This window comes from Anabrus simplex, chromosome 2 (assembly GCF_040414725.1).
Source record: "Anabrus simplex isolate iqAnaSimp1 chromosome 2, ASM4041472v1, whole genome shotgun sequence".
Lineage (NCBI taxonomy): Eukaryota > Metazoa > Arthropoda > Insecta > Orthoptera > Tettigoniidae > Anabrus > Anabrus simplex.
The window spans coordinates 1,073,456,595-1,073,484,152 of NC_090266.1; the positions used below are offsets into that span (position 1 = coordinate 1,073,456,595).

The window sequence follows — 27,558 nt, forward strand, 5'->3', positions numbered from 1 at the left end:
TAAAAAGTAACGGCGATCGCAGAGCGTTCCGCGGGCAGAGTGCAGTGTTTCCGGAAAATGAAGAACGACTCCACAAATTTGTGATAGAAAAACGTGAGTTAGGATATGGTGTTTCAAGTGAAATGTGTCAATTGAAAGCACTAGAGATCTCAAAACGCATGGTTTTACTGCAAGCCGCGGATGGATCCGAAACTTTTATCGCAGAATGTGATTGTGCATTCGGAGACGTACGTCTATTTCACAACGTCTCCCTGGGGCGTATGAAGAAATATTAACGGCCTTTCAGCGTCGCATTATTCATTTGAGGAAGCGAAATTCTTATTTCCTGTCGCAAATTGGGAATGTTGACCAGACCTCTGTCAATTTTGAAATGCCGTTGGAAAATATAGCGGATACGAAGGGTTCTAAAAGTGTAACCATCAAAACAGTTGGTAACGAAAAGCAACGATGCACGGTAACGTTGTGCATATTAGCAGACGAAACCAAACTCCCTCCATGTGTGGTTCTGAAATGGAAAACACTTCCAAAAGGAAACTTGCCGTCCGGTGTTATTGTTAGAACACGAGTCCGGCTGGATGGACAGTGCATTAGTTGAGGACTGGGTGAAGTGCGTTTGGCAACGTTACCCGGGAGCTTTGTTACAAAAACGAAACACGCTTGTGTTGGATAGTTACCGAGGACATACAACTGACGCCGTAAAAGATATGATTAGGAAAGGAAAAACCAATCTTACGATAATTCCCGGAGGACTCACTTCTATTCTACAGCCGTTGGATGTGTGAGTGAACCGGCCTTTCAAAACTGCAATGAAACAGTTGTACACCGAATGGATGTCTGATGATCACGCGTTAACACCAACCGGACAAGTGAAGAGGCCTGAAGTGGGACTAATATGCAGATATATCAAGACCGCATGAGCACGCATTCCCAACGATCTAGTGCCCAAAATCTTAAAGAAATGTGGAATTTCAAATTCAGAGAACGGTACTGAGGATGACTATTTGTGGACAGATGCCAGCGAAGAAAGTTCCTATGGCGAAACTTCAGATGACGGTAAATTGTGAATGATCTGAGTATTGGGCCAATTTTATTTACAAGCTTTGTGATGATTTTATTAATTGTAAGCTGTTTGAATTTATATTTGTGGTATATTTGAAGAAAATTAAATAGGTACGCAAGTTATTTGATTTTTTTATTTTTTCCCGTATTTTGCCGTTTCAAATTTAGGGCGCAGTTCTCATTCTGTGGTGGGTGGTATTATATGTACCGTATAATCCTGAATAACAAAAATATTATGGTTATGATCTTCTTGTGATATTATGTCTTTAAGTTGATTTAGCACCTCAGGCAAAGAAGTAAATCTGGAAATGATAGCCAGAATTAGGAATGAATAAACATACAGAAAAGAAATTAAAAAAGAGAAACATTATTTATGAGACTCACCTCTAATGTCTGATGTAGAACAAGCACTGACTTGCTGGAGGAAGCAGGCATATCATGTAAACTAAGAAGTGGATAGGCAACATGCACTGACTTTTTGTAGGAAGGAGGCAATAAAAACAAAGGAGTAGATAGAGGGGATGAAGGGAGGGGATAAGGGGGTGGAAGGGGAGGAGAGAAGGGGTGTCCAAGGTGGGGCTGAAGGATGTGGAAAGCAAGACTGCTGCTGAGAGGGGAATTTAACGAGATTATAAAAGAAAGACATGATTACTAAAGATAGGAATTAATAAGTTCAAATAAAATATTTGATTTAGGGCCAGTTCTACCACCTACTGGTAAAGTAGCGCGTAACTTGCCCTCCGCGTAAAAGGATGTTTCCTTTCGACCACTCCCAGGTAGCGCTATCGGCAGCATAAATCGTAGTTACCCATCACGTAATTTATCGGCCACTTTGAGAGCCCGATAAGACTTTACCTGCCGGGCAAGTTTCGAGAGCTGGACATTATTAGCTGTATTTCTGGTGACATACAACTTAAATTAGCTTAGTATACTGAAGAAAGCATGATACTGTAAGTGATCGATATTGTATTGCAGGATTTTGAACATTAATGCTTCCCTTGAGTTGCAACGGTCAGGCCAGCCTCTCACATTGGCAGCATAGGGAACACATTTTATACGTCAAGCTTTCGCAAAGAAACTCTAAAAGGATATAAAATCAAAACCTATTTGGAAATTATTTCAAATGGGCTTTAATTTTCTACTTTTCAGTTTTCAGACACCAGGTATAACTTAGAAGTTAGTGTATGTATCCCAGTTAACCCAAGCCTTCTCGTAGTGTAATGGCTAACACGCTCTTTCATAACAAGATTTATGCAGGTTCGGTTTTTCATTATGACGATTCTTTTTATTTTCATTATTAGTGTTGTATTAATCTGTATGCCGCTTTTCATACGTTCTTTTGTTAATAATATATTTCATTGAAATGTTTAATCACAATATTATGTCTACTAGGAAAATGCTTTATATGTATGTTACTTATAGAAAGTGATGTTATGATTAATATAGCATATAGGACTGTCATCCAGGTAGCAGATTCCCTATAGTTGTTTACATAGTCTTCTTGTAAATGATTTTGAAGAAATTGGAAACTATTCCATTCCCAAATTCCTCTTCCTATGAATGGATATTTACCCCGATTAGTTCCTTAACAGTACCTTCCAACTTTATGAAGATAAAGTTAAACATCAGAATGAAATGCATTATCAATAAATGGAAGCATGTGGAACTAAACGAAGTCACAGAGCTAGTTGCAAATAGAGCATTGTGGAGATACTTAGTCAAATCACAGAAGCCTGCAGATAAAATGCTCAAAGGCAATAAGTCCGTAAGGAAGATGCGTGTGTATATACGTGTATGGAAACATGTAAAAAAGAGCTAAGAACGACAGGGAACGAAAATAAATGTTTAAATGTAAATTAAAAAGATGATGAAAACCTGCGTACCTTCTATTACGGAGCAAGCGACTTGACCAATCTACTATGAGAATATTTCCACAAACGCTGCCCTACATGACAGGTTATAATAGGCGTACGAAAATGTAATATTGAGATTTTAATCCCAATTAGATATTGATTTTGAAGCTCATAGATTAAAAATCACAAAAGCTTGACATAAATCGTTGTCCATAACTCTTAAGACTCCTCTTATTATGCTTTTTGGTGATAATCAGCAGATGCAAGCACAGGAAAATAAGACAATCGAAATGAGCTTCATACATCTGACGATAGATAGCACCACACTTGAAAGCGAGAAGTCGCTGATAATCAGTCTAGCCAACTCCGTATATCGGTGTAGAGCTCCGTGTAGCTACCCAGCGCTTGCGTGGAGGTGGTTGCACGCAAGGCAAAGTACCAGCTGATTTACACCCCCCAGGCAGTTTACCTCCTGGGCAGCTGCCAGCCACTTTACCAGCAGTTGGTAGAACCAGCCCTTATATGCAATTTCATTTAGATTAAAGTTGGGATTGAAAAATTTTTCCAGATGGATAAAACAATTTTCCGTAATATTGAGCAGGGGGCCTTGACAGAGGCTTGCAGACTGAATGCTGAAAGGCATAACAGTCTATAATGATGTATGTATGTATGTATGTAATATTGTACTGTAATACACTTCACTGGTTGTTCTTTTGCACAAAATCAGTCATTTTGTATTGGCATAAAGTCAAACAGCAGTCACGGAATGTTCCTTCATCACCTCATAAACATGACATCAACAACTGTAGCATTGGCATTCTGCTCTACGAAATGCGGGGCTCTTTCTAATGCCTTTGCCGCTTCAGAGCAGGAAATCAGTTGGTCTGACTAGTCTGATTTATCAGCAGATTCCTGTGTACTAAGAGAAAGAATTTCTTCTTCTGTAGTGTACCAGTAAAAGAGCCCGACTTTAAGATTTTAATTTTAATGTAAGCATGAATTAGTTCTCAGGGCAAAAACTGGATAGACACTAGCTAGGGCTTGGTACAGGAGGCAGGGTCCTATCTACAAGAAAAATTTTAATCAGATTGAATAAGAGTTTATTCATGAAATGCATATCAAATTGCACATCACCTCATTGTAGATAGGGGTTGTCTTCAACATCCTCCTTTTACTGGTCCGGGTCTCCCGCTCACCGGGCCGAACAGGCTGGAACACCCAGGTTGGTTGTGTATGAGTGAGTCTCGAACCTGGGATGGTCTCTGATGTTGCAGGTAATCACTCATCACCTAAGTCCATTGTGGCTGATAGACTCAATGTCCACAAAGACTTCGAAAATGTGTTCGTCACTCGCAGAATTTACAAGTCAAAGTTCATAAAGACCTTGAATAATTGGTTTCTCACCACTGGCAAAATCACAAGTCAATTTCCATAAAGACTTTGAAGAATTTTAGAGTTCATTACTGGCATAAGTTACAAGTCTATGTCCACAAAAGACTTTAAATAATTTTAGAGTTCATCACTGGCGAAAATTACAAGTCACTGTCTTTCCTTAACACTCGCAAATATTACAAGTCCATGTTCATAAAGACTTTAAATACTTTTAAAGTTCATCACTGAGTGAACATTACAAGTCAGTGTTTGTGAAGACTTTGAATAAATTGCTCCTTAACACTTGCAAATATTACAAGTCCATGTTCATAAAGACTGAATAATTTTAGAGTTCACGCGCGCACAATTGATAAGTCCCATATGATACCAATATAAATGGTCCGTTATGGGACATTATAAATTTTCCAGCTAACTCATTCCTGGTTGCCAGCGTTTCACCCCCGTGTGCTAGGCTGGGCTCATCAGTTGGTACCTAGCACACCCACCAAGACGCATGGCTAGTGCATACCATGGAGGCCACTGCGTAGGCTAATTGTAGCCACCGGCAGTGCCAATGCACTAAGAGACACTCTGTCTCACTACTAAAAATTGATGCCTGCTTGGCCATCAGATGATACAGAAGTTGATTCCCATAGGGAATCTGTAATATTTGTTCCGAATGAGTAAATTTATAATACCAATATAAATGGTCCGTTATTGGACATTATAAATTTTCCAGCTAACTCGTTCCTGGTTGCCAGCGTTTCGCCCCCGTGTGCTAGGCTGGGCTCATCAGTTGGTACCTAGCACACCCACCAAGACGCATGGCTAGTGCATACCGTGGAGGCCACTGCGTAGGCTAATTGTAGCCACCGGCAGTGCCAATGCGCTACGAGACACTCTGTCTCACTACTAAAAATTGATGCCTGCTTGGCCATCAGATGATACAGAAGTTGATTCCCATAGGGAATCTGTAATATTTGTTCCGAATGAGTAAATTTATAATACCAATATAAATGGTCCGTTATTGGACATTATAAATTTTCCAGCTAACTCATTCCTGGTTGCCAGCGTTTCGCCCCTGTGTGCTAGGCTGGGCTCATCAGTTGGTACCTAGCACACCCACCAAGACGCATGACTAGTGCATACCATGGAGGCCACTGCGTAGGCTAATTGTAGCTACCGGCAGTGCCAATGCACTACGAGACACTCTGTCTCACTACTAAAAATTGATGCCTGCTTGGCCATCAGATGATACAGAAGTTGATTCCCATAGGGAATCTGTAATATTTGTTCCGAATGAGTAAATTTATAATACCAATATAAATGGTCCGTTATTGGACATTATAAATTTTCCAGCTAACTCGTTCCTGGTTGCCAGCGTATCGCCCCCGTGTGCTAGGCTGGGCTCATCAGTTGGTACCTAGCACACCCACCAAGACGCATGGCTAGTGCATACCGTGGAGGCCACTGCGTAGGCTAATTGTAGCCACCGGCAGTGCCAATGCACTACGAGACACTCTGTCTCGCTACTAAAAACTGATGCCTGCTTGGCCATCAGATGATACAGAAGTTGATTCCCATAGGGAATCTGTAATATTTGTTCCGAATGAGTAAATTTATAATACCAATATAAATGGTCCGTTATTGGACATTATAAATTTTCCAGCTAACTCGTTCCTGGTTGCCAGCGTTTCGCCCCCGTGTGCTAGGCTGGGCTCATCAGTTGGTACCTAGCACACCCACCAAGACGCATGGCTAGTGCATACCGTGGAGGCCACTGCGTAGGCTAATTGTAGCCACCGGCAGTGCCAATGCACTACGAGACACTCTGTCTCACTACTAAAAATTGATGCCTGCTTGGCCATCAGATGATACAGAAGTTGATTCCCATAGGGAATCTGTAATATTTGTTCCGAATGAGTAAATTTATAATACCAATATAAATGGTCCGTTATTGGACATTATAAATTTTCCACTGCCGGTGGCTACAATTAGCCTACGCAGTGGCCTCCACGGTATGCACTAGCCATGCGTCTTGGTGGGTGTGCTAGGTGCCAACTGATGAGCCCAGCCTAGCACACGGGGGCGAAACGCTGGCAACCAGGAATGAGTTAGCTGGAAAATTTATAATGTCCAATAACGGACCATTTATATTGGTATTATAAATTTACTCATTCGGAACAAATATTACAGATTCCCTATGGGAATCAACTTCTGTATCAAGTCCCATATGGCCGTGATGGTTTAAGTTCTGCATGAAGACTGTAACTACTCGAAAATAGCCTCTGACGACTACGGCAGCGTGTAGAGCCAGGCTGAATACTCAGCTGTGACTGACTGATCAGCCCTCCTTATATTCGGTTTGGGGGCTTCTACGTCATCATATAGCGTGATCCCTTGAAGCTGGTTATCCCATGAATCCCTCGACGAATTTACTTGAGATTCACGCTTTGCGACGTTTATGTGATTCCCTTCAAAATGACATGTCGCTCAAATCGCTACCATAATTATTAGAGGAGTTTTAAAATTTTCTTAATCGAATGTTCGTGAAGGTGTGACGCTTGAATCCAGAACATACCAGGTCAGGCCAGCTACACTTGGCGTGTCAGGCGGGTGATCTATCTTGGCCCTGCCGCCACGTCACACACACACACACACACAGCTGTCGTCGACTCGCTCGTTCCACCGAATGTAAACAAACCAGGCTTGCTCGGAATGTTACGCGTGATGATTAAATGCAATTAACTATCAAAAAATATGCATGTACAGGTCGTAACCAGTACAGCAGTAACTTGGTCTTCTGTATCGATACCTAACCACTCATCGAAGTCCAATTCTTTCGTCCCTTCATATCCAAGAATTTGTTGCATAACATTGTCCATGATTTTCTGATTAATTGTTGTTTAACATTTCACCATGCTTTAGACACCCAGTATCGACCTTTTTATGGACTTGGAGTATGTCTTAAACAACAACGGTCATTACTCAAACATCTATGGATTTTTTTATATGCACATTCTATGTTTTGAAGCACCTGCTGGTCCATTGGTTGCAGCAGTGGAGTAACATTAGCTGAGAGAAAAACAGATTGACAAGTCCTGAATTGAGTTGTGCCATTATCAAGAACAAGTAATGCCCTGAGCGGTAAACCTTCTTTGTTGAACTTTGTTACTGGAGGGATAAACTGATTATTAAACCATCCGCACTTTTTTGATGCATGTAGATCACAAGTGAATTGACATTCATGTTTTTAAAAGCTCTGGGATTTTTTTGAAACAAGTAGCTAACCAACAATACTGCACAACCAGTCAGACCTAACAGAGATGGGGGAATATATATATATTTTGAATATACTGAAGAGACACACATGCTCACTACTGACATACCACGAAAGGTTTCCTTTTTTCTGGGGATTGTATTCGAAAATATGAAGAATGAATGGTCACTTTTCAGGATCTCCTGGTTACTCAAGAAAGAGTTACATATTAATAATTTGTCGGGTTTGTGGGAAAGAGTAAGATATATACTTTATGTATATATAACTAAATTCTTTATAAAAATCAATTTACAAAGTCAAAAAATAACAATACTTCTCACATAAAAATTTGTACTACAACAAATAACACTTTATTAAAAGCACGCTGCAACAAAGCGACGAGAGAATGAGCGTAAGGCAAATGGAAACAGGATTCCATGTTAATGTTACATAATCTTGAGAATGCTTAATTAAATCAGCAGTGTTAAACCACACAATTGCTGTAATACAGATAAAATTTTCAGTTACTATTTCAAACGTATTTTATTTAGTTATATGTTGGGTTGACTAGTCTGATTCATCAGCAGATTCCTGTGTACTAAGAGAAACAATTTCTTCTTCTGTCATAACTTGGTCATGTGTATCGATACCTAACCACTTGTCTCAAGAAAGGAATGAGACATGGTATTACAATTAATCACATTTTATATTTTATCAGACTTAATTTTAACTGTATGTTCAGTCTTCAGCTCTAAGGCTAGTTGGATCCTCAACAGCCCTGTCATCAGCTGTCATAGATGGCCTAGGCATCACTGAAGAGGCGTACTAGGGAAATAAGGAGTGAGGTAGTTTACCGTTGCTTTCCTCACCGAGCCAGAAGTTGCTATTACACATCAGTCTGGAAACCCACTGAAATGCATGCACCAACCGACCCTATGAGCAACGTTTTCACACCATTCATAGCAGGGACTGGCTGCACAAGGAATGGCATTACTAGCATCGCTCATATCTCAGTCACTTTCATATTGTCAAAGCCAAGGATAAGACAGACAGATCAATGAAAGTAACAAAATTGCTCTAGCCCATACCAGAAGACATAGTGCACTGTAAACAGTAGGTCCTGCCAGCAAAGGCATTATTAAATTTTAATTATCAAAATATAATTTATGTAGGTACAAACCCTGTGGATACCCAGAATAAATAAATCAATGGGTTTAACTGTTTCGGAGAAAAGTATACCGGTGAGGAACTCGTACAATATTGTGCATTCATTGTCTTTTTGAGTGACCATACATTAAAAAAAAAAAAGACACTGTATAAGGTATAAAATACATCAATTTATTCTGCATATAAATAGTAAAATACACAACAAAACTATTAGGGAAAGGCAAATTTTCAATTTCATTCAGCACTGATTTCATTGATGTCCTTGGGATTACATATGTACAGGTACACATACTTAATCATGAGAAGAGTAAAAACAATAAATATAATCATAAAAATATTTCATAACATGTCAATGAGGCTACCAATAATTTAATATTAAGTTATATATACAGTTTTAGAAAAAATCATGGTATTAGCAATCTTGTTTCTTAAAACATTCATTCAAAATGTCACAATAACAGAAATAGAAACTAAGGGTAAAAAATAAGAAACAGAATAACGTATAGGCCAGCTAGGTTTATACCAAATGATATGTTGAAGTGTCGCCCATTAAAAAGAAATCTGGAACTAATTTGTTGAATGATTATGTTCTATCATTTTAAGGAACTTTACAGCATTGTTTGACATTCATTCTCCATGTTAAGAAGCTGTCCTTCAAACATACATTATATGATAAAAGCTTCTATACATGCCACAAACAATTCCTTTCCAATCATATGTTAATTTACTTGGTGTTTAGGATCTTCAGAACATTAATACACAGCCTGTAGTAAATAAAAAAATGCACTTCAAAAGACAACATAGAGTGAGGAAGAGAAATCACCTTATTTATATCCTGGTCATAATTCATAATTTGTGAACAGCTAACTGTGGTATGAGTTGAACATGAATTCAGACCCAATGCTAAAATAAACATTCTAACAACAATTTTAAAAAAAGCATTCATTCTTTCCTATATACAGTGTGTAATTCATCGTCAATACAGTTTCATTTACAAACAGAAATTGAATTTTCTCAATACCTGCATTCCATTTAAAATTACGTTACAACACTACACCCAAGACATAGTTTGGATGTGAAAATGGGTGGAGAAAGTCACAATTTAGATAAGTTTCTGACCCAGCTCACCATGATCACTGAAAAAAGTACACCACACATACAAATGCAGAGTAAAACTATTCCTCTTCCTGCCATGAACAATTCATTTCCAATCATATGTTAATTTCTTTGGTATTTATGTCCCATAAACTGTATCATGAGTCATACCTTAACTCCAAGGTCAAAACAGTCACCACATTCCTTAAACATGTGGAGGTAAAAAAATCTGGTAACCGGAACAGAATGGTTTTTTAGTCATCGATAAGAAGTGGACATACAAGTAATTATTTTAGCTAACAACATGAGGTTTTGCCGTTGAATATGATGTCGAGCCATGGCTGGTATTTTATAGAAAGGCGATATCTTCTGGACCGCTATACAAATGTCGACATTTCACCTGCTCTAAAGCATACATTCTTGAGACGTTCTCATAAGACTGATTTGACCTCTTCTTATATAAGTACGAGTATATAAGTGGAGGTGCAATTCACTATGCAGTCTGTAATTGAGGAGAAATTATAAATGGGACAAACTGCTGCCTGCTTTTGGGTGCTCAAAACCAGACTCTGTTTTAAGTGTAAGAATTCTTCCTTGCAATTGGAGTTAATTGTTTCTCTACTTTGAACGAATTGAATTGCAAGAAAGAAGCCAGTGCTTAAACAGAATCTAACTTCCAGTACTGGGAAAACAGGCAGCAGTTTGACCCGGGGGTCACTTCCTAAGAATCCTGAACTCCATAGTGGATGCTTGTGCCTTGACCCATATGAAGAGGAGTCAATTCCATCTGTCAGTCTTGCCAAGGACTGTGGCAGAGTGGATGAAATGTCGATACTCCTCAAAATGCAAATTCGGCCTGACAACTTGGAAAACAAGATCTGCTATCAGTTTTACATTTGATGTAATATATAACAGCCATCTTCCAGTTATAAGATGTATAAGGACAGATTTTTCAGGAAATGGAGTCACTGCAATGTAACAGAAAAATTATTGACCTGGCACTGGCAACCAGGCCATCATTAAGTCATTTAGCTATTCCTTACACTTCCCTTCCATTTTTTGTTAGGCAACAATTACAACAACTTACGATGTATGTGTGGTGGGTAAATTACAAATAATGTCTTACATACAATATTAATCAGAACATCAAAGGCATAACAATGATGAAACCAAAGAATGAAAGATATTTTGCATTTCTTAAGGAACACAATTGCTTTTACAATTTTTTTTCATTAAAATCTCCTTAGAATATATGTAACAACTTTATGGGATGTAAATAAATATTTGGAACCTCATTTCTCTCTTTTTTTTTTTTAACAATTGCAGTCAAATTTTACTTCAGACTGAAGAAATAGGCTGGAAACTGAAACACAGAATTCAACTAAATTTTCTTCAATTCCTCGGTGATTATTAAGAGATCAAGCACTAAAAAGAATGAAAAAAAAAACCCTCTTACAGTAGCTAAATACTAGTCCTGAGTTTTTGAGGAGTAAAATATACTATTCATATAACTCAAAACTAGACAAGTTCTAAAAAAAAGAAAAGGATGTAGCAGATGAAAGCAACTGCTCATGATGATATAAGTGGTTTTAATATTATTGCTAAATTTATCGTAACCTTGTAATTTATATTTAATGTCACTAACTCAATTCTGGAATACTATACATGTAATATACAGAAATGTTCGAGATATCTTCTCTTTTAGTCTTCAAGCACTAGACAAGAGACCTTTTCTGATATATAGTAATACACTGGTTTGTAGATGCTGCCAAATCTGGACCTTCACAGTATCTGCATTTATTTTTTCAAAATCACAGTTTTTGCTACTGCTTCATTTTAGGGTTGTGGACAAAAGTTCAACAGGCCGAGGAATTATTCGGGAACCGTTTGTTGAACTACTTTGCAAGTGGATTTTGTGCACTTGGGACATAGTTTTTTTGAAACGGATTGAGAACAGCTTGAAGAAAACAAGGATCTCGAGTGTGTCAGATGGCAGAGAGAGATGACCTTCTATGGAGAAAAGCAAGCATCGACAGCAGCAAAGGATTCTTCCTGCAGTAGTGCTTACAAATATCTGCTGCACTTAGCTGTAGGCAGATTTTTTTTTGCCGGTATGCCATTTCATAAGGATTGGTATCTTAGTTAATTCGATCTTACTTTGCATCAGGAGCTGTTATCAGCTTGTAATGGGAGCATTCCAGCATACACATGTTCAATGTTCATGAGAGACCCTCTGTTTGATTTGCAAAAAAACCTAATAAAATAAGCTATTTGATGTCGAATGGCATGAACGTTTACAAAGTTTATTTTTATATCATACTTTATGTACATTAGTTCATAAGATTTTAGTTAATACACCTTTCATGTTTTAGAATTCCATAAATAATTCACACAACTGAAATTTTACCTATACTTTTGTCAGAAAGTGCATGAATTATTCGAGAAAATACAATATACAGTGACTTTTTAAAAAGCAAAATACATGTGTTGTGGGATGTGTATGTGACTAGCAAAGTGGCTGAGCTTCCGGCACTCCACCTAGAGGGCTGAGGTTCAATTTACGATCAATCCTGTGTTGGAATTTTTATCTGAAAAATCACGTGGTGTCAGGAAGGGCATCCGGCCTTAATCCCTCGTTGAAACCCAAAATGAGTCAGGTGGCTCCCACAACCTCAGAAATACCTGCGATAAACTGAAGAAAGGATTTGGGAGCGTGATTAGCTCCGTTGCTTAGCTGCTGGCTTTCCACCCAGAAGGCTGAACTCTGCTTCCCAGTCAATCCTGGGTTGAGATAATCATCTCAAGAATCCATAGCATTAGGAAGGGCAACTGGATTTAACACCCCGCCCTGGCCAAAACCAAAATAACTGGATGCCTCCAACAATCCTAGAAATAACAGGGATAAGCTGAAGGAAGGTTAGTTTTCACACATATGTCTCAACTGACAAATTTCATTTTAGAGGTATCATGGGATAGATAGTACCTCGAAGCAAGTTAGATTAGGGGATGTACAGTAGAACCTCGATAATTCGAAATCGGTTAATTCAAAATCCCACGTAATTCGAAGAAGCTCTCATTCCCGGAAACATGAGATACAGTTTTGCATGTTATTTAAATTGTTTAATTCGAAATACGGATAATTCGTAATTCGAAGTACAATGTCGGCCCCATTACCGAAATTCAGACTTTTAATTCGAAACTGCCCTTACATTTTAAAACAATAGTATGTTACAGAGTAATTTCAACTCGAAATTTATCCACGTCATAATAGAACGCGTGTTCTGGAACGTGGAGGGGTAGCTTTCCACACTTACACTCACTTCGGTGGGTCTACAGTGCGCTTCATGATTGCCAAGTTGAATGAAATCGGAATTCTTTTGTATTCGACCTTTTCAGGAACGCCGTAATATCACGCAACAGGCAGTGTGCGGGAAAACAGAATGCGCGAACACTGGCGATGCCGACAGTTGACGAAAAAACGTGGCTCATATAATAAATTCGTAGGCACCGAACAATACTGTCATTGCCGATGAAACTGCATTGCTTTATTTTAATGCGAGCCCAAACGGTCTTATGGTGAGAAAGTGCCAGCCGGAGAATAGTACAAGGGTCGGGGATGGGGGTCATTGTAGAGAGTTGCAATTGCAATGCACATGGAAGCGAGAAACTTTATCAACTCGTCACAGAAAAGTTCGATAAGCTACGTTTTAAGGGTGTCGGGCACTTTCCATCCCAGTACAAAGCATCTAAAAATGCAAACAGTACAGATATCCAAAAAATAATGCATTTGCACCGGGGAACCAGCATAAATTATCCTCGTCTTTGAATTGTGTGATTTTTTTTTTCTTTCGTTGCGTGAGGTTATGTTCGTCAGTGATTTATCCAAGTGCATTATTTGAACACTGTAAATGTACCTTGTTAGATACATTTCGGAAATAGTTTTTCTATGGCACTGGAAAGGTTTAAACTGTGAATCGAGGTGATTGCATGTATTAATGGGTCTTAGAATACTTTGTGACGCGGCAAGTGTTTACATTTCTGAAGTACGAGAAAAGTGCCATGGCGGGAAATCGTACAAGGATAGTCATAGGAAAGTTTGATTTTAAGGGCATCGGGTACTTTCTGTGTAAATACAAGGCATCTAAAATGCATACAGTATAGTACTCCAATGAATAAAGCACTTGCACATGGGAGCCAGCATAAATTTCTCCTCGTCTTTGAATCATGCTTTTTTTTCGTTGCGTGAGGTTATATTTGCCAGTGAGATATGCAAGTGCACTATTTGAATACTGTAAATGCACCATTTTGGATACATTTTGGAAATAGTTCTTTTTTAATGGCATTTGAAAGGTATAAACTGTGAATCAAGGTTAACTGCATGCAGTAACGGGCCTTAGAATATTTCGTAACGCGGCAAGGGTTGGTACTTCTGAATTGCGAATTGGTGGTTAATTCGAAATCACGTAATTCGAAGTCCGATTTTTGAGTCCCAACGACTTCAAATTAACGAGGTTTTACTGTATAAACATTTAACAATGCAGAGAGTTATTTAAGTTCATATAGAATAAAACTGAATGGGCTGGGGGATAGTTACAGAACAGTATAGCATAGGTAAGTCTTTAAAGCAGAAGTACCAACATAATTCTTCTTAGACAAGAAATGAACAATGATATTTGAAGTTTCTGCATCCCCCCTTTTTTTTCCTGATGTATACACATTATTTCAACACCTTATCCCTCAGCATGTATTGTAAATAATAGAAATATATATTCTCATAGAGGTTATATGAATAAGGTTTATTTACACTGAGAACAAAAAATAACTATGCAATGAATCATCCTGACCATCAAAAAACACTTTCAGCTGTATTGTTACAAAACTCACTGTAATTCTGAGAATTTATATAGGATAAGCATTTTGGAGCTTATAAACATTCAAGTTCTTTAGGCCTTTTCAATATGAAATTATCAGTGTTTCGCCCCAATGTAGCAGTGGGCTCATCAGTTGGATTGCTACACTTTTCCAAGATCCTGGCAGCTAGTGCACCGTAGAGACACTGCCACAAGCCTACGTACAACAATGCAGTGACGGTTCACTAGGGGAAGCACATGCCTCCACTTGTATAAATGCCTGCCTTTGGTCTTCATATCAAAAATTAAGTTCCCAGAAAGAAAACATAATGTAATTTATTCAATTGATTCTAGAGGTTGATAATTTTCAGATTATACCATCTCAATATCCATTCTTAGAAAATGCTAACAAACACTACATGAATATTCTACTCCTATATAACTGAGAAGGCCACTGTTTTGCAACAAATCTCCTGACAAGAGACACAAGAAATTATCAAGAAAGAACAAAGCATACAAGGCAGACTTACAAAATTACTATCAATTTTCAGGTAGCTATAAAATGGATGAATACAAAATGAAAGAGACCGACTACAGTGAAAATACTCCCATATGGAACAGTCTTCTTTATCAAGATGATTAAGTATTCAGACCTACCAGATAAAGGACAAAGGTACAATACATCTTTAATCTGTTAGGTGGAGAATAGCACCCCTCATTTAAGAAAACTGCATATATGTACATATATATAAAAATGCAAATGTGATCACAGCATCAACAACGAAATCCATCAATAAGATAATTAGTTTAAAAAGAATCCTCCCCTTTGCCCCATTATAACAAAGGAGAGTTAAGGAGCAGTTACTTTCCAATATTACATCCTGTATTGAACTGTAATAAAACTATGGTTAAAAAAACATTGCTTATGCAACATGATTTACATTTTGATCAGCAGTCGGTGTAATTTTAATTCTCAAATCACCACAAAAGTAGATACAGCTAAGATGACCGAGTTGTATCAGCTCGTATCTTTTCATGGTACGATAAATGTTTATCACTGATTTAACTCAGTTTTTCACAAACACAAAAAAAATAATTCAGTTACATCTCACATTATAACCGCTTTAATGTTCTCTTTTTATCTTTTAGCAATTTCTTCTTATCAGCAGCCACTTTCTTGTCTCCAGCATGTTTCTTAGCCATTGGGCCATCCCCAGATGATGCACCCAGCTCCAAACCTGCTTTTGGCTCCTTGAATGCCTGAAAAGAAAAATATAACATCATCTTCGTGTGCTAATATACAATGATCTACACATACTCCAGCAGAATATACCGCATTTGCTTGCATATAACTCGCCACCGCCTATGTCTCGCACCACATTTTTAACATTTGAGACTGCAGGAAAAAATTCCTCGTACATAACTCGCATTAATTTCTGACGTCATAAAGACATGGTACATACACAAAATAAAGTTTGGGTATTCCGTGGACGTGCCTACATTAAATATTGAGACTGTACAAACTGCTGTACGTGACAGTACAAGAAGAAGTGCATTTCTTTCTACCTGCAGAACGGTTGAGGCTAGCTGTTGTAACAAAAATACGTAACTCACAAAACTTCGCCCAAGCCGCATTTCTAGCCAATCAGTCACACTCAGCCATCCCTCTCACTCTTCCGTCTTTGTCAATATGCTTATCACTACCTGTCTGGCAGAGCTGACCACGTGACTGGGAGTGTTTCCTTGTCCAGGCAGTCAAGTGATCATGGTAATAGGTATCTTCCATTTGTTGTATTGTCAACAAGTACCAGTATTCTGTCTTCATGTTTCATTGTTGTTTCTCAGTTAAGTTTTCTTGTGTAGGTCGAACTTTAAGTTATGGAGAAACGTGGGAGTTATAGGCTGGGTTTAAACTCAGAATCATAAAATATGCTGCAGAACATAATAACAGAGCTGCTGGTCGAGAATTCAGTGTGATTGAGTTTAATGTTCGCTACTGGCGTAAACAGAAATCGAGGGCCAAAAACTGGTAAGTTTCCTGAGCTGGAAGATGAGTTGCTTCATTATGTTACAGAGTTGCAAAATGATGGCTTTAGTATCTCGCACGAGATGCTACATTTCGAAGCGTGCGAACTAGCTATTAAAGGAGGGATCAGCTGTTCGGATCTGAAAAAATTCCTCGCACATAACTCGCATTAATTTCTGACGTCATAAAGACACGGTACATACACAAAATAAAACTTTGACATGCCATACAACACCACCATCAACAAGAAGCGTTCTACGTACAACTGAGTGTGGAAAACAGCAATGCAGACAGAAGAAAATTACCACCGTACGTTATTTTCAAAAGGAAAACAGTGCATAAAGCGAAGTTTCCCAAAGGCATTCAAGGGAAAAGATGGATGGATACAGCTCCTGTCCGGGACTGGTCCCATACAGTGTGGGGAGCACGGCCTGGGGCACTGATTTGATGCCCAGCAATGCTAGTGTGGGACAGTTTCCGCGGATACTTGGTGGAAGACACCAAGAAACGTCTTCAGGAAATGAAAACTGATCTCGCTCAATTCCTGGTGGACTCTCACATTGTCTACAGCCCTTAGAGGTTTCCGTCAACAAGCCCTTCAAGGACAACATACGTAAATTGTACGCCAAATGGATGGCACGAGGGGAGCATGAGCTGACGCCAGCAGGCAAAATAAAGAGGCCGTCAGTTGAACTCGTGTGTGACTGGGTTATGCGGACATGGGTTACGGTGTCGACAGACGTTACTGTGAAGAGTTTCTTGAAGACGGGCATCGCAAATGCGTTGGACGGAAGTCAGGGCGATGCAGTACGGAATGGTGACCAGAATGATGCACGCGAGAATAGCTCGGAGACTGAAGGAAGTAACAACGAATAGGGTAAGTATGCCAGTTGTCTCGTTTCAATAGCCTAATACAAATTTTACATTTTTCTTTGGAAATACGAACTTTTGCACAAAAATCCCCGCATATATCAAGCACCGAAAATGTCCACACTTACTTTTTGTCAAAAGAAGTGCGAGTTATATGCGAGCAAATACGGTAATCCTGATGACATAATATTCAAAGAAAAAACCTATGTAAATACCATAATTGTATACAAGCACATTCTGTAACTTATACTTTTAATTATTTAATACTGTAATTTTAAGTGGGGATGGAGGCACCTTGATGTACATTGGACCATACTTTTTCTCCACTCACCATCCCTGAATTGTACCATCAATTTATGGAAAATAAATAAATAAATAAAGAATAAAATGCATGATACAAAATTATTTTATAATATGAAGTATGGATTGTATGACAAGGGGAATCAATGAAATTCTGTAAAACTAATCTAGCATTATCCAATGGCAACTGAAACTGAAGAAAAAATAAAATGAAAAATGCCAACGTTCTCAAACAGGTTTTCTTTACTGATTAGATGGATCCATTATAATAAATTATAACATCTCATGAAAATATGAGAACCAACAGATTACAACAATAAGTTTTGAATGAAATGAGATTCCCCATTTGTCCAAAGTTCAATGTTAATACTAATCTCAATTAAAATCCCTCCATTCCTTCAGAATTCTAAGACATCAGTGTGCTGGAAGTATGCACTCAAAAGTGTTGCCCAGTAAATCTATGCTATTTGTTTTATGTCGCACCAACAGAGACAAGAATGGCCAAGACTGCGAAGGAAATGACCATGGCCTGGTATTAAAATGAGAAATCACGGAAAAGCATCTTCAAAGCTGCCGGCAGTAGGGTTTGAATCAACTATGTCCTGAATGCAAGCTCACAGCTACACGGCCCAAACCGTGTACTCAACTCACATGGTAACCAGTAAATGTACTCACATAAGGTGACTTACATTTAAACAGTCTTAAATACCAATCACATCAATACATCATTCCTTAACCAAAGCAAAGAATGCAGGTATCTAAGCACTACACTATACGGTGGAACTTATTAATATAACAACAATATCTTACTGGTTTTATATCCCAACAACTTTTTTGGTTTCTGGAGGTGCAGAGGTGCCAGAATTTTGTTCCACAGAATTTATTTTATGTGCCAGTAAATCTACCAATGTGAGACTAGCACATTTGAGCAGCTTAAAATATCACCCAACTGAGCCAGAATGGAACCCGCCAACTTGAGCTCAAGACACTCAATTTTCTATGACTGAATGCCCGATAATTTAATTGACTATGTTATACTCCTCCAACTATTATCTCGCTCTTACAGTTATTTACTCTGACTTACATTTGAGTTTTTTATGACAATTTATAAAGAGATCTTATAATTCAAAATTGTTTTGATCCAATAAATTAATACATGTACTTTAAAAAAAATATGAAAGCCTTCTCCCAACTTTACCATACAGCATTAAACTTTATTGGAGAAATAAGGAGGAAATTTGCAGTTCATATTTCATCCATACTGAACTGCAACATAAACTGCAAGATGTAACTGATCAGGTAAAACATTTACTGGTTCAATGACAATACAGTACTACCCTGCTAGTCCAAACTAACTGGGACCGAGATCAGTTCGGATTGGCAAAAATTCGGATTACTGGGGTTCAATGTTGAATCTTATAATTTAATTCCAGTACATTATAGAGTACCGTACACCCATGTTTCTGTATTGTGCCAATAACAATATAGTATAGTATTAAATAATAGTGTGTGTTATGTGCAAGAAATTTTTGTGTGTGGTTGTTTGAATCGATCAGTACTCTTACAACAGACTCACGCGCTAGGTAGTCCAGTGGTCAAGGACAGTCGAGTGTCGATTTGGCCACTTTTTTGTTCAGTGTATGCCGAGCTGCGACATGTTTTATAGTGAAGTGCGTATCAGTGTGTCTTAACTATTAACCTCTACTATGCTGTGTTTGCTGTATTGAGTTGGCTTTTGTTTTTAATATGTCAGTCAAGAGATAACGAAGTTTGGTGTGACAAAAATACAAAATTGAAGCGTTGAAAAGCCTTGATAAAGCAGAAAGTGAAACTAAATTAGCAGCTGAATTCAGTGCTGGAAAAGCAACCATTAGTGACAGGAAGAAAAATCATGAAACATTGAGAATTTTTCTCTAACATTATCTAGAAAATCTGTGAACCGCATACATCTAAATTGTCCAATTATAAAAATTTAGATGGAGCAGTGTTTATCTGATTTTCTCGGAAAGGAAAAGATGATGATGATGATGCTTGTTTAAAGGGGCCTAACATCGAGGTCATAGGCCCCTAATGGTACGAAATGAAATGACAACATAAAGTTCAAAAAATCCACTGACCCAAAAAAAAAGTCATGAAAAATGAATGGATGGACATAAACAAAAAACAAACAAACAAACACCAGTGGATCAGACTCAAAAAAAGATCGTAAATAATATTATTACTGACCAAGGAACCACTTATAAAGCACAATGCTGCTTGATGTCTAAAGGGGTGCAAAATCCACATCTACATGGTACATGTCGCGAGTAAAGTACAACCATGATATTTCTCAAGCTGCGGTACTAATCAAAGGTAGCGTAAACTCACGGTGTTCCAAACATTAAGGTACGACTCACAAGTATTGTACGTCGTAAAGGTAACGCAGACCTATGGTGTTTCTCACACAATGACGCCACACATAGCCAACGCAAACCGATGAGGTTCCTCACCTAGGTGTACTAATCACGTGCGCTGGCATTCCCGTGGTGTTCCTCACATAGTGGGTACTAATCACTGGCGACGCAGACCCACGGTGTCGCTCATATAGTGGTACAACTCACAGGCAACGCCCAGACCCGTGGTGTTGCTCACATGGGTACGACTCACGGGTACTGGAAACCCACACTGAACCCCGCTTGAGTGCTACGAATCACAGAACTATTCAGTACCTTACAGAGTGGTACTACTCGCAAGTAAAGGCGACCCATGGTGTTCCCTGCGTGATGGTACGAATCAAAAGTAGTTTCATGGTTATAATTCAATCATCCCTTGGTCGCCCCTTTTAGTCGCCTCTCATGACAGGCAGGGGATACCGTGGGTGTATTATTCGTCTGCCTCCCCCACCCACAGGGGGTGTGTGTTAGGTCCGCGAGAGGTATTTTATTTCCCTCAAGTCCGCCGGCAAGCCGGTTAGGACCCTCCTATCCGCCACCTGGGAAGCGCCACGTGGGAGTATCACCTCTCCCCCTACTACGCCTGCGTAGCAGGTTCGTGGGAAAGGAAAAGAGGCAGCCCTATTTGTGGCCCGTTAAGTCAGGAAAAAGGCCAGCAGTTGAGTAAATTTATGAATGGCGACACTGATTTTACTGAAATAATGAATGGTTAGACCGGTGGAAAAGGAGACAGGGTGAAATACGTGAGCTTTCAATCACGGGTGTGTCACTGCCATTAGATCATCCAGCCTATGTTTCAGAATTTGCCAGCACTTTCTCAAACAAAAACTGCTAATGCTACAGCTGTTGAAGTCATATTTATGAGGCCGTGAAGGAACATTGCCAAAGAAGTGTACAGGAGCAATCAGAATGGAGTTGATTTTAAGCAACAAAAAAAAAAAAAGAGCCTTGCTCTTAAGATAGAACTTAATGCACCTGGTTTCAAGATGAGCAATTAGCATGGCAGTGTTGGCATGCAATGGGTCACTGGCAAATCGAAAAATTCCAAAGCTTTTAAAAATATGTCAATTCACTTGTGACCTACATTCATCAAAAAATGAGTGGATGAGCAGTGATTTATTCAAGGATTTCATAATCAGCATGTCCCTGCAGTAACAAAGTTCAACAAAGAAAATGGTTTACTGCTGAGGGCATTACTTGTTCTTGACAATGCCCCAACACAGCTCAACGCATGGACTTGTCAATCTGTTTGTCAAAGCTGTTTTTCTGCCAGCTAATGTTACTCCAATGCTGCAACCAATGGACCAGCAGGTGCTTCAAAATATAGAATATGCATATGAAAAAAGGCTTCTTACATGTATGATTAAGACTGATGACCATTCTTTAACACAGGCTCCAAATCCTTAAAAAGGTCTATACAAAAGATATGATCTGGGTGGCTGAAGCATGGGGAAATGTTAAACAATAATTAATCAGAAAATCATGGATAAAGTTATGGCATACCTTAATGTACACTGATAGCACTGGATAAATTAATGAACGTGCAGATGTTCTACACCGTGTGCAACAAATCCTTGGGTGTGAAGGAACAAAAAATGACTTAGACGAGTGCTTAGGTATTACATGTAACAAGCTTTAACAGCTTCATTTTACATAAAAACCTGTATTGACTATAAAATCAAGTAGCGACTATTACATTATATAAATATATGATATATATATATATTATATGAATATTATATTTAAGCAGTTCGCCCATTCAATACACATATAATTTATTAAATCTAGTACATGTTTCTTCCCCTAAGGGACATCATCAGCTACAATAAATCACACAATATATCAGATACAAATATTACATTACTAGATTGGTAAGACAAATTAAGAACACTTTTATACATAAGGATATTTAAAATACATTATTAGCAAACTCTGTTAAAGTTTCAAGTCATAGGGTGTGGATTGTTCATTAAAATTCTTTATGACAAAATTCGTGAAAACTAACAGCTGGACTTGTAAAATCGTAAGATGAGCACAGATGTGAATTAAAACCTTTGATTTAAAATATTTCTTGATAAAAGACCCTTCAGATCTTTGGTAGACATTCCTTTAAATTGTATTTAAGAATGAACGCTTAAGGATTCGAATTCAACACGGGGACGAAGCAGTAAAGTTATTAGTAGAATTGAATAATGTTCTGTCTGAAATGAAAGAAAGCTAAGTACAGCATAAGTGAAGGGAGATGGAAGATGAAATAATACATATAGTTTAAACTGCATTACTTACTTCCTTGTTATTGGCCCTGATGCGCGGAAGAGGACTCACCTCTGCTGAGGTATGGGTCTATCTGAATTCAAACAAGTAGTTACTACACTGAACGGGGAGTGTGAAGGGGAAGTGGGAGGGCGTGTTGCGGCTGGAGGAACGACCTGAGCGAGTGTCATCGAGCGTGTGACACGTTGAAGTTTGACGTATCTTTCTAACTTTCGTTTTAATCAATTCCTCATACAAGATGTTAAACTTGTCAGAAAGATTACTAGTCTTGTTTTTATGATCAGATTTTCCATTGTAGTTTGTATTTATGAGGATAACCATGTAACAAAGTTCACAAGGTTTTGTAATAGCAGTCAAAGGGACGCACCATCATTCAAATATTATGAAAGAAACAAATCAACTCCTCAAGATTTTGGATTGACGTCCCTTTTGACTAAAACCCTCATAAATACAAACTACTACCAACGGAAAATCTGATCATAAAAACAAGACTAGTTCGATGAAACTAACTAATTCAACATTTTACTGTTCAAAACTACTAAATTACAGTAGCAAGCCTCAAAATTAAAACTTGAAGCTGAATTCCAACGTATCCAAGATTTTAATCTTCAGACACCAATAAGTTTTAACTATAATTACGACTCAAATTTTAACACAGAAGTCAAATTACAATTGTTTTTAACAAACTAGAACTTTGAGAAAACAATTTTAACCAAATTTTCAACATTTGAAGATACTGTGTTTTGGACGTCAATATCTTTAGAATTAACGGTTATTCCAATTTTAGTATAGTCCTTCATATTGTTAAACTATTAATGTGTTCATAAATTCCTATGTTTATATATTTTCTTACTTAATTTTAGAACTACAATTAAGCACAAATTTGTCTAAGCAAATCAAATATGACAGATCTTAAGCTTGAGATGATTACATACGCTGAGGATGCTTGAAATTCAAGCGAAACATATCCCTATAAAATAGTGTTGTAGCATTATGATCTAATAACATAAAACCAATTGTATTGAAAAGGTGGAATAAAAAATCACAATATTGTAAGCATACTGGAGAGTGTATCGTATAGATAGGATAGGAATGGTGGGAGGGGGAGTATTCATTCTGGTGAAAGAAGAATTTGTAAGCTATGAAACAGTTAAAGATGAGAAACATGAAATTCTAGGTGTAAGGCTCATTTCTAATGATAATAGGCAACTTGATGTCTTTGGAGTGTACAGACCAGGAAAGGGTAGCGCTGACACGGATTCAGAATTATTTGATAAGATAACCAGCTATGTGGGAAACGAATTGTAAAGAAATGTGACTGTAGCGGGAGATCTGAATTTACCAAATATCAATTGGGAAGGAAATGTGAACGACAGGAAGCACGACCAACAAATGGCAAACAAACTAATATGGGAAGGAGAGCTGATTCAGAAAGTGATGGAGCCAACTAGAGGGAAAAATATCCTGGATGTGGTGCTAGTAAAACCAGATAAGCTCTATAGAGAAACCGAAAAAATAGATGGCGTTAGTGATCATGAAGCTGTTTTTTGTCATACTTAAAAATAAATGTGATAGAAAGGAAGGTCTTAAAAGTAGGACTATTAGGCAGCACCATATGGCTGATAAAGCAGGCATGAGGCAGTTTCTAAAAAGTAACTATGATTGGTGGAAAACTGTAAATAAAAATGTAAACAGACTCTGGGATGGGTTTAAAGCAATTGTTGAGGAATGTGAAAACAGGTTTGTACCTTTAAGGGTGGTAAGGAATGGTAAAGACCCACCTTATTATAATAGAAGAATAAAGAGACTAAGGAGGTGGTGCAGATTGGAAAGAAATGGAGTTAGAAATGGCTGTGGAAGTAAGGAGAAATTGAAGGAACTTACTAGGAAATTGAATCTAGCAAAGAAGGCAGCTAAGGATAACATGATGGCAAGCATAATTGGCAGTCATACACATTTTAGTGAAAAATGGTAGAGTATGTAAAAGGTATTTTAAGACAGAAACAGGTTCCAAGATGGACATTCCAGGAATAATTAATGAACAAGGGGTGTGTGTATGTGAGGATCTTCAAAAGGCAGAAATATTCCATCAGCAGCAGTATGTAAAGATTGTTGGTTACAAGGATAATGTACAGATAGAGGAGGAGGCTAATTCTAAAGAAGTATTAAAATTTACATATGATAACACTGACATTTAGATTAAGGTACAAAAGTTGAAAACTCGAAAAGCGACTGGAATTGATAAGATTTCTGGGGATATACTAAAGAAAATGGGTTGGGATATAGTACCTGATCTGAAGTACTATTTGATTATTGTTTGGTTGAAGGAGCTATGCCAAATGAATGGAGAGTTGCTCTAGTAGCCCGTGTATAAAGGAAAGGGTGATAGACAAAGTCGAAAATTACAGGCCAGTAAGTTTGACATGCGTTGCATGTAAGCTTTGGGAAGGCATTCTTTCTGATTATATTAGAAATGTTTGTGAAATTTATAACTGGTTCGATAGAAGGCAGTTCGGTTTTACAAAAGGCTATTCCACTGAAGCTCAACTTGTAGGATTCCAGCAAGATATAGCAGATATTTTGGATTCAGGAGGTCAAATGGACTGTATCGCGACTGACCTGTCTAAAGCATTTGATAGGGTGGATCATGGAAGACTACTGGCAAAAATTAGTGCAAATGGACTAGACAAAAGAGTGCCTGAATGGGTTGCTATATTTCTAGAAAATAGATATCAGAGAATTAGAGTAGGCGAAGCTTTATCTGACCCTGTAATAATTAAGAAATTCCTCAAGGCAATATTATTGGACCCTTATGTTTTCTTATATATATAAATGATATGAGTAAACAAGTGGAATCAGACGTAAGAATTTTTGCAGATGATTTTATTCTGCATAGAGTAATAAATAAGTTACAAGACTGTGAGCAACTACAACGTGACCTTGATTACGTTGTGAGATGGAGAGCAGGCAATGGTATGTTAATAAACGGGATTAAAAGTCGGTTGTGAGTTTCACAAATAGGAAGAGTCCTCTCATTTTTAATTACTGCGTTGATGGGGTGAAAGTTCCTTTTGGGGATCATTGTAAGTATCTAGGTGTTAATATAAGGAAAGATCTTCATTGGGGTAATCACATAAATGGGATTGTAAATAAAGGGTACAGATCTCTGTACATGGTTATGAGGGTGTTGAGGGGTTGTAGTAAGGGTGTAAAGGAGAAAGCATATAAGTCTCTGGTAAGACCCCAACTAGAGTATGGTTCCAGTGTATGGGACCCTCACCAGGATTACTTGATTCAAGAACTGGAAAAAATGCAAAGAAAAGCAGCTCGATTTGTTCTGGGTGATTTCTGACAAAAGAGTAGTGTTACAAAAATGTTGCAAAGTTTGTGCTGGGAAGAACTGAGAGAAAGATGAGCTGCTCGACTAAGTGGTATGTTACCAACCACCACACTCATTTTTGTTCCGTATTGAAAACAGCGATCTTACATAATTTACAAAAGGAGTATATTTATTAACCCACCTTTTCAATACAATTAGTACCACGTTATGTGGTTAATTAAACATAGAAAATCTAAATATTATGGGACATATTTTGCCCTTCATTTATTGGAGATCATCATCCATATTAATTAATCTTAAAAAAAAAACATTGTTTAGATGACAATGACATTTATAATTTGTAAAAATTGAATTGTGATTTCTTATGATATTAATATTATGGAATAGTAGTTATAAAATATGTTGGGACATGACGTATACAATACATGTTAAAATCATTGTAAACAAATTTAAAATCTTGTCCAAAAGAAAATTTGTGTCACATAAAATTCTAAAAATGGCACATGTCTGGTACTGAAGTGGATCCTAGCTAACTACACGTTGCCTACCTCAAGTTTCACGATATAAGGCGGCAAAGTGATAGACGTTTGACAGGTGACTTTTCCTGTAATGTACCCGAAACCATTTGAAATTCACTCTTCAACGCCGTTCACGTGGCCACTGACGAGGTTTCTTCCTTTATTGCATGATGATTCACTTAGATCTCCGAACTGAATCGCTTTAAACCCACAACTTGTTCGAATGTCACCCATGTTGTACTGAGACGCTCGCACTATGCCTCACCTCTTGTTTCAGAACGGGCCACTATGTAGCGCTAGTAGTAGCATTTCGATCTATCTGCACGGTGCCTATAGCCATCTCTGACAGCAACTAAGAACTTTTCAAATGGTGTAAAAGTTGTTCCTCCGATTGCCGGATGGCTCTAACATATATTTTGGAATTAACTCTGGAGGGCAAAGCGCAAAACTAATTTGTGAGAAAGTTTGAAGGATGAAGTTGGTAAACCAAGGTCTGTCAAATACCCAAAATCTCACTTGTGCAAAACGAGGCGCAGAGGCTCTGTGCACTATTCCGACCCGGCTCCACTCGGCTTGTGTACGGCTCAGAGCAGTAAAGCGTTCGGTGATAGATGGCTTGTTTATCAGTGAAATAGATAAGCGCAAGACAACATAATAATGGAGCAACCTGTTTCGAAGAAAGCAAAGACTTCCAAAGTCCATTTCAATCGAACTGGGAACTCTCATAATTTTTTTTGCACGACTAACACGCAGCAGTACACAACGTGCTCCCAAACCACATACAACCTCAAGACCACAATAGCAGTAAGTACACATACAGATTCTCTCACATGACTTAAGACATTCCTTCAATTTATTAGTATCACTCACATCTTACTCTTATCTTTCACAGATAATCCTTACAATATCACACAACTACGAAAAGGAAGGAGATACCACTCTGGTTTAATGCAATACAACATTACTTAATACGGCAAAGGACATTATGACTCATCTTTTAATGTAAACAACTGGATTTTATATATGGCAAGCTGCAATTTCTACACTTCCGTCCAAGCCTCAACTGAATCCACACTATGTCAATATTTTGCCTTTTAAAGGTGCAAAGGGTTTCTTATCCTTCGTGTACTTATGGTGACAAAAA

At 38.0% G+C, this 27,558-nt stretch overlaps 1 protein-coding gene across 4 annotated transcripts in view; it reads right to left on the reverse strand.

Moving 5' to 3' along the window:
- Nucleotides 1–8,859: 8,859 nt before the first annotated feature.
- LOC136864708 (ubiquitin-conjugating enzyme E2 S) overlaps nt 8,860–27,558 on the reverse strand; it is a 123,597-nt gene continuing 104,898 nt past the window's right edge. For all 4 annotated transcript variants that reach the window (XM_067142035.2, XM_067142038.2, XM_067142037.2 and 1 more), the window contains one exon: nt 8,860–15,914. In XM_067142035.2, the coding sequence (XP_066998136.1) occupies nt 15,768–15,914 (147 nt within the window). In that variant the 3' untranslated portion in view covers nt 8,860–15,767. The remainder of the gene's footprint in view (nt 15,915–27,558) is intronic.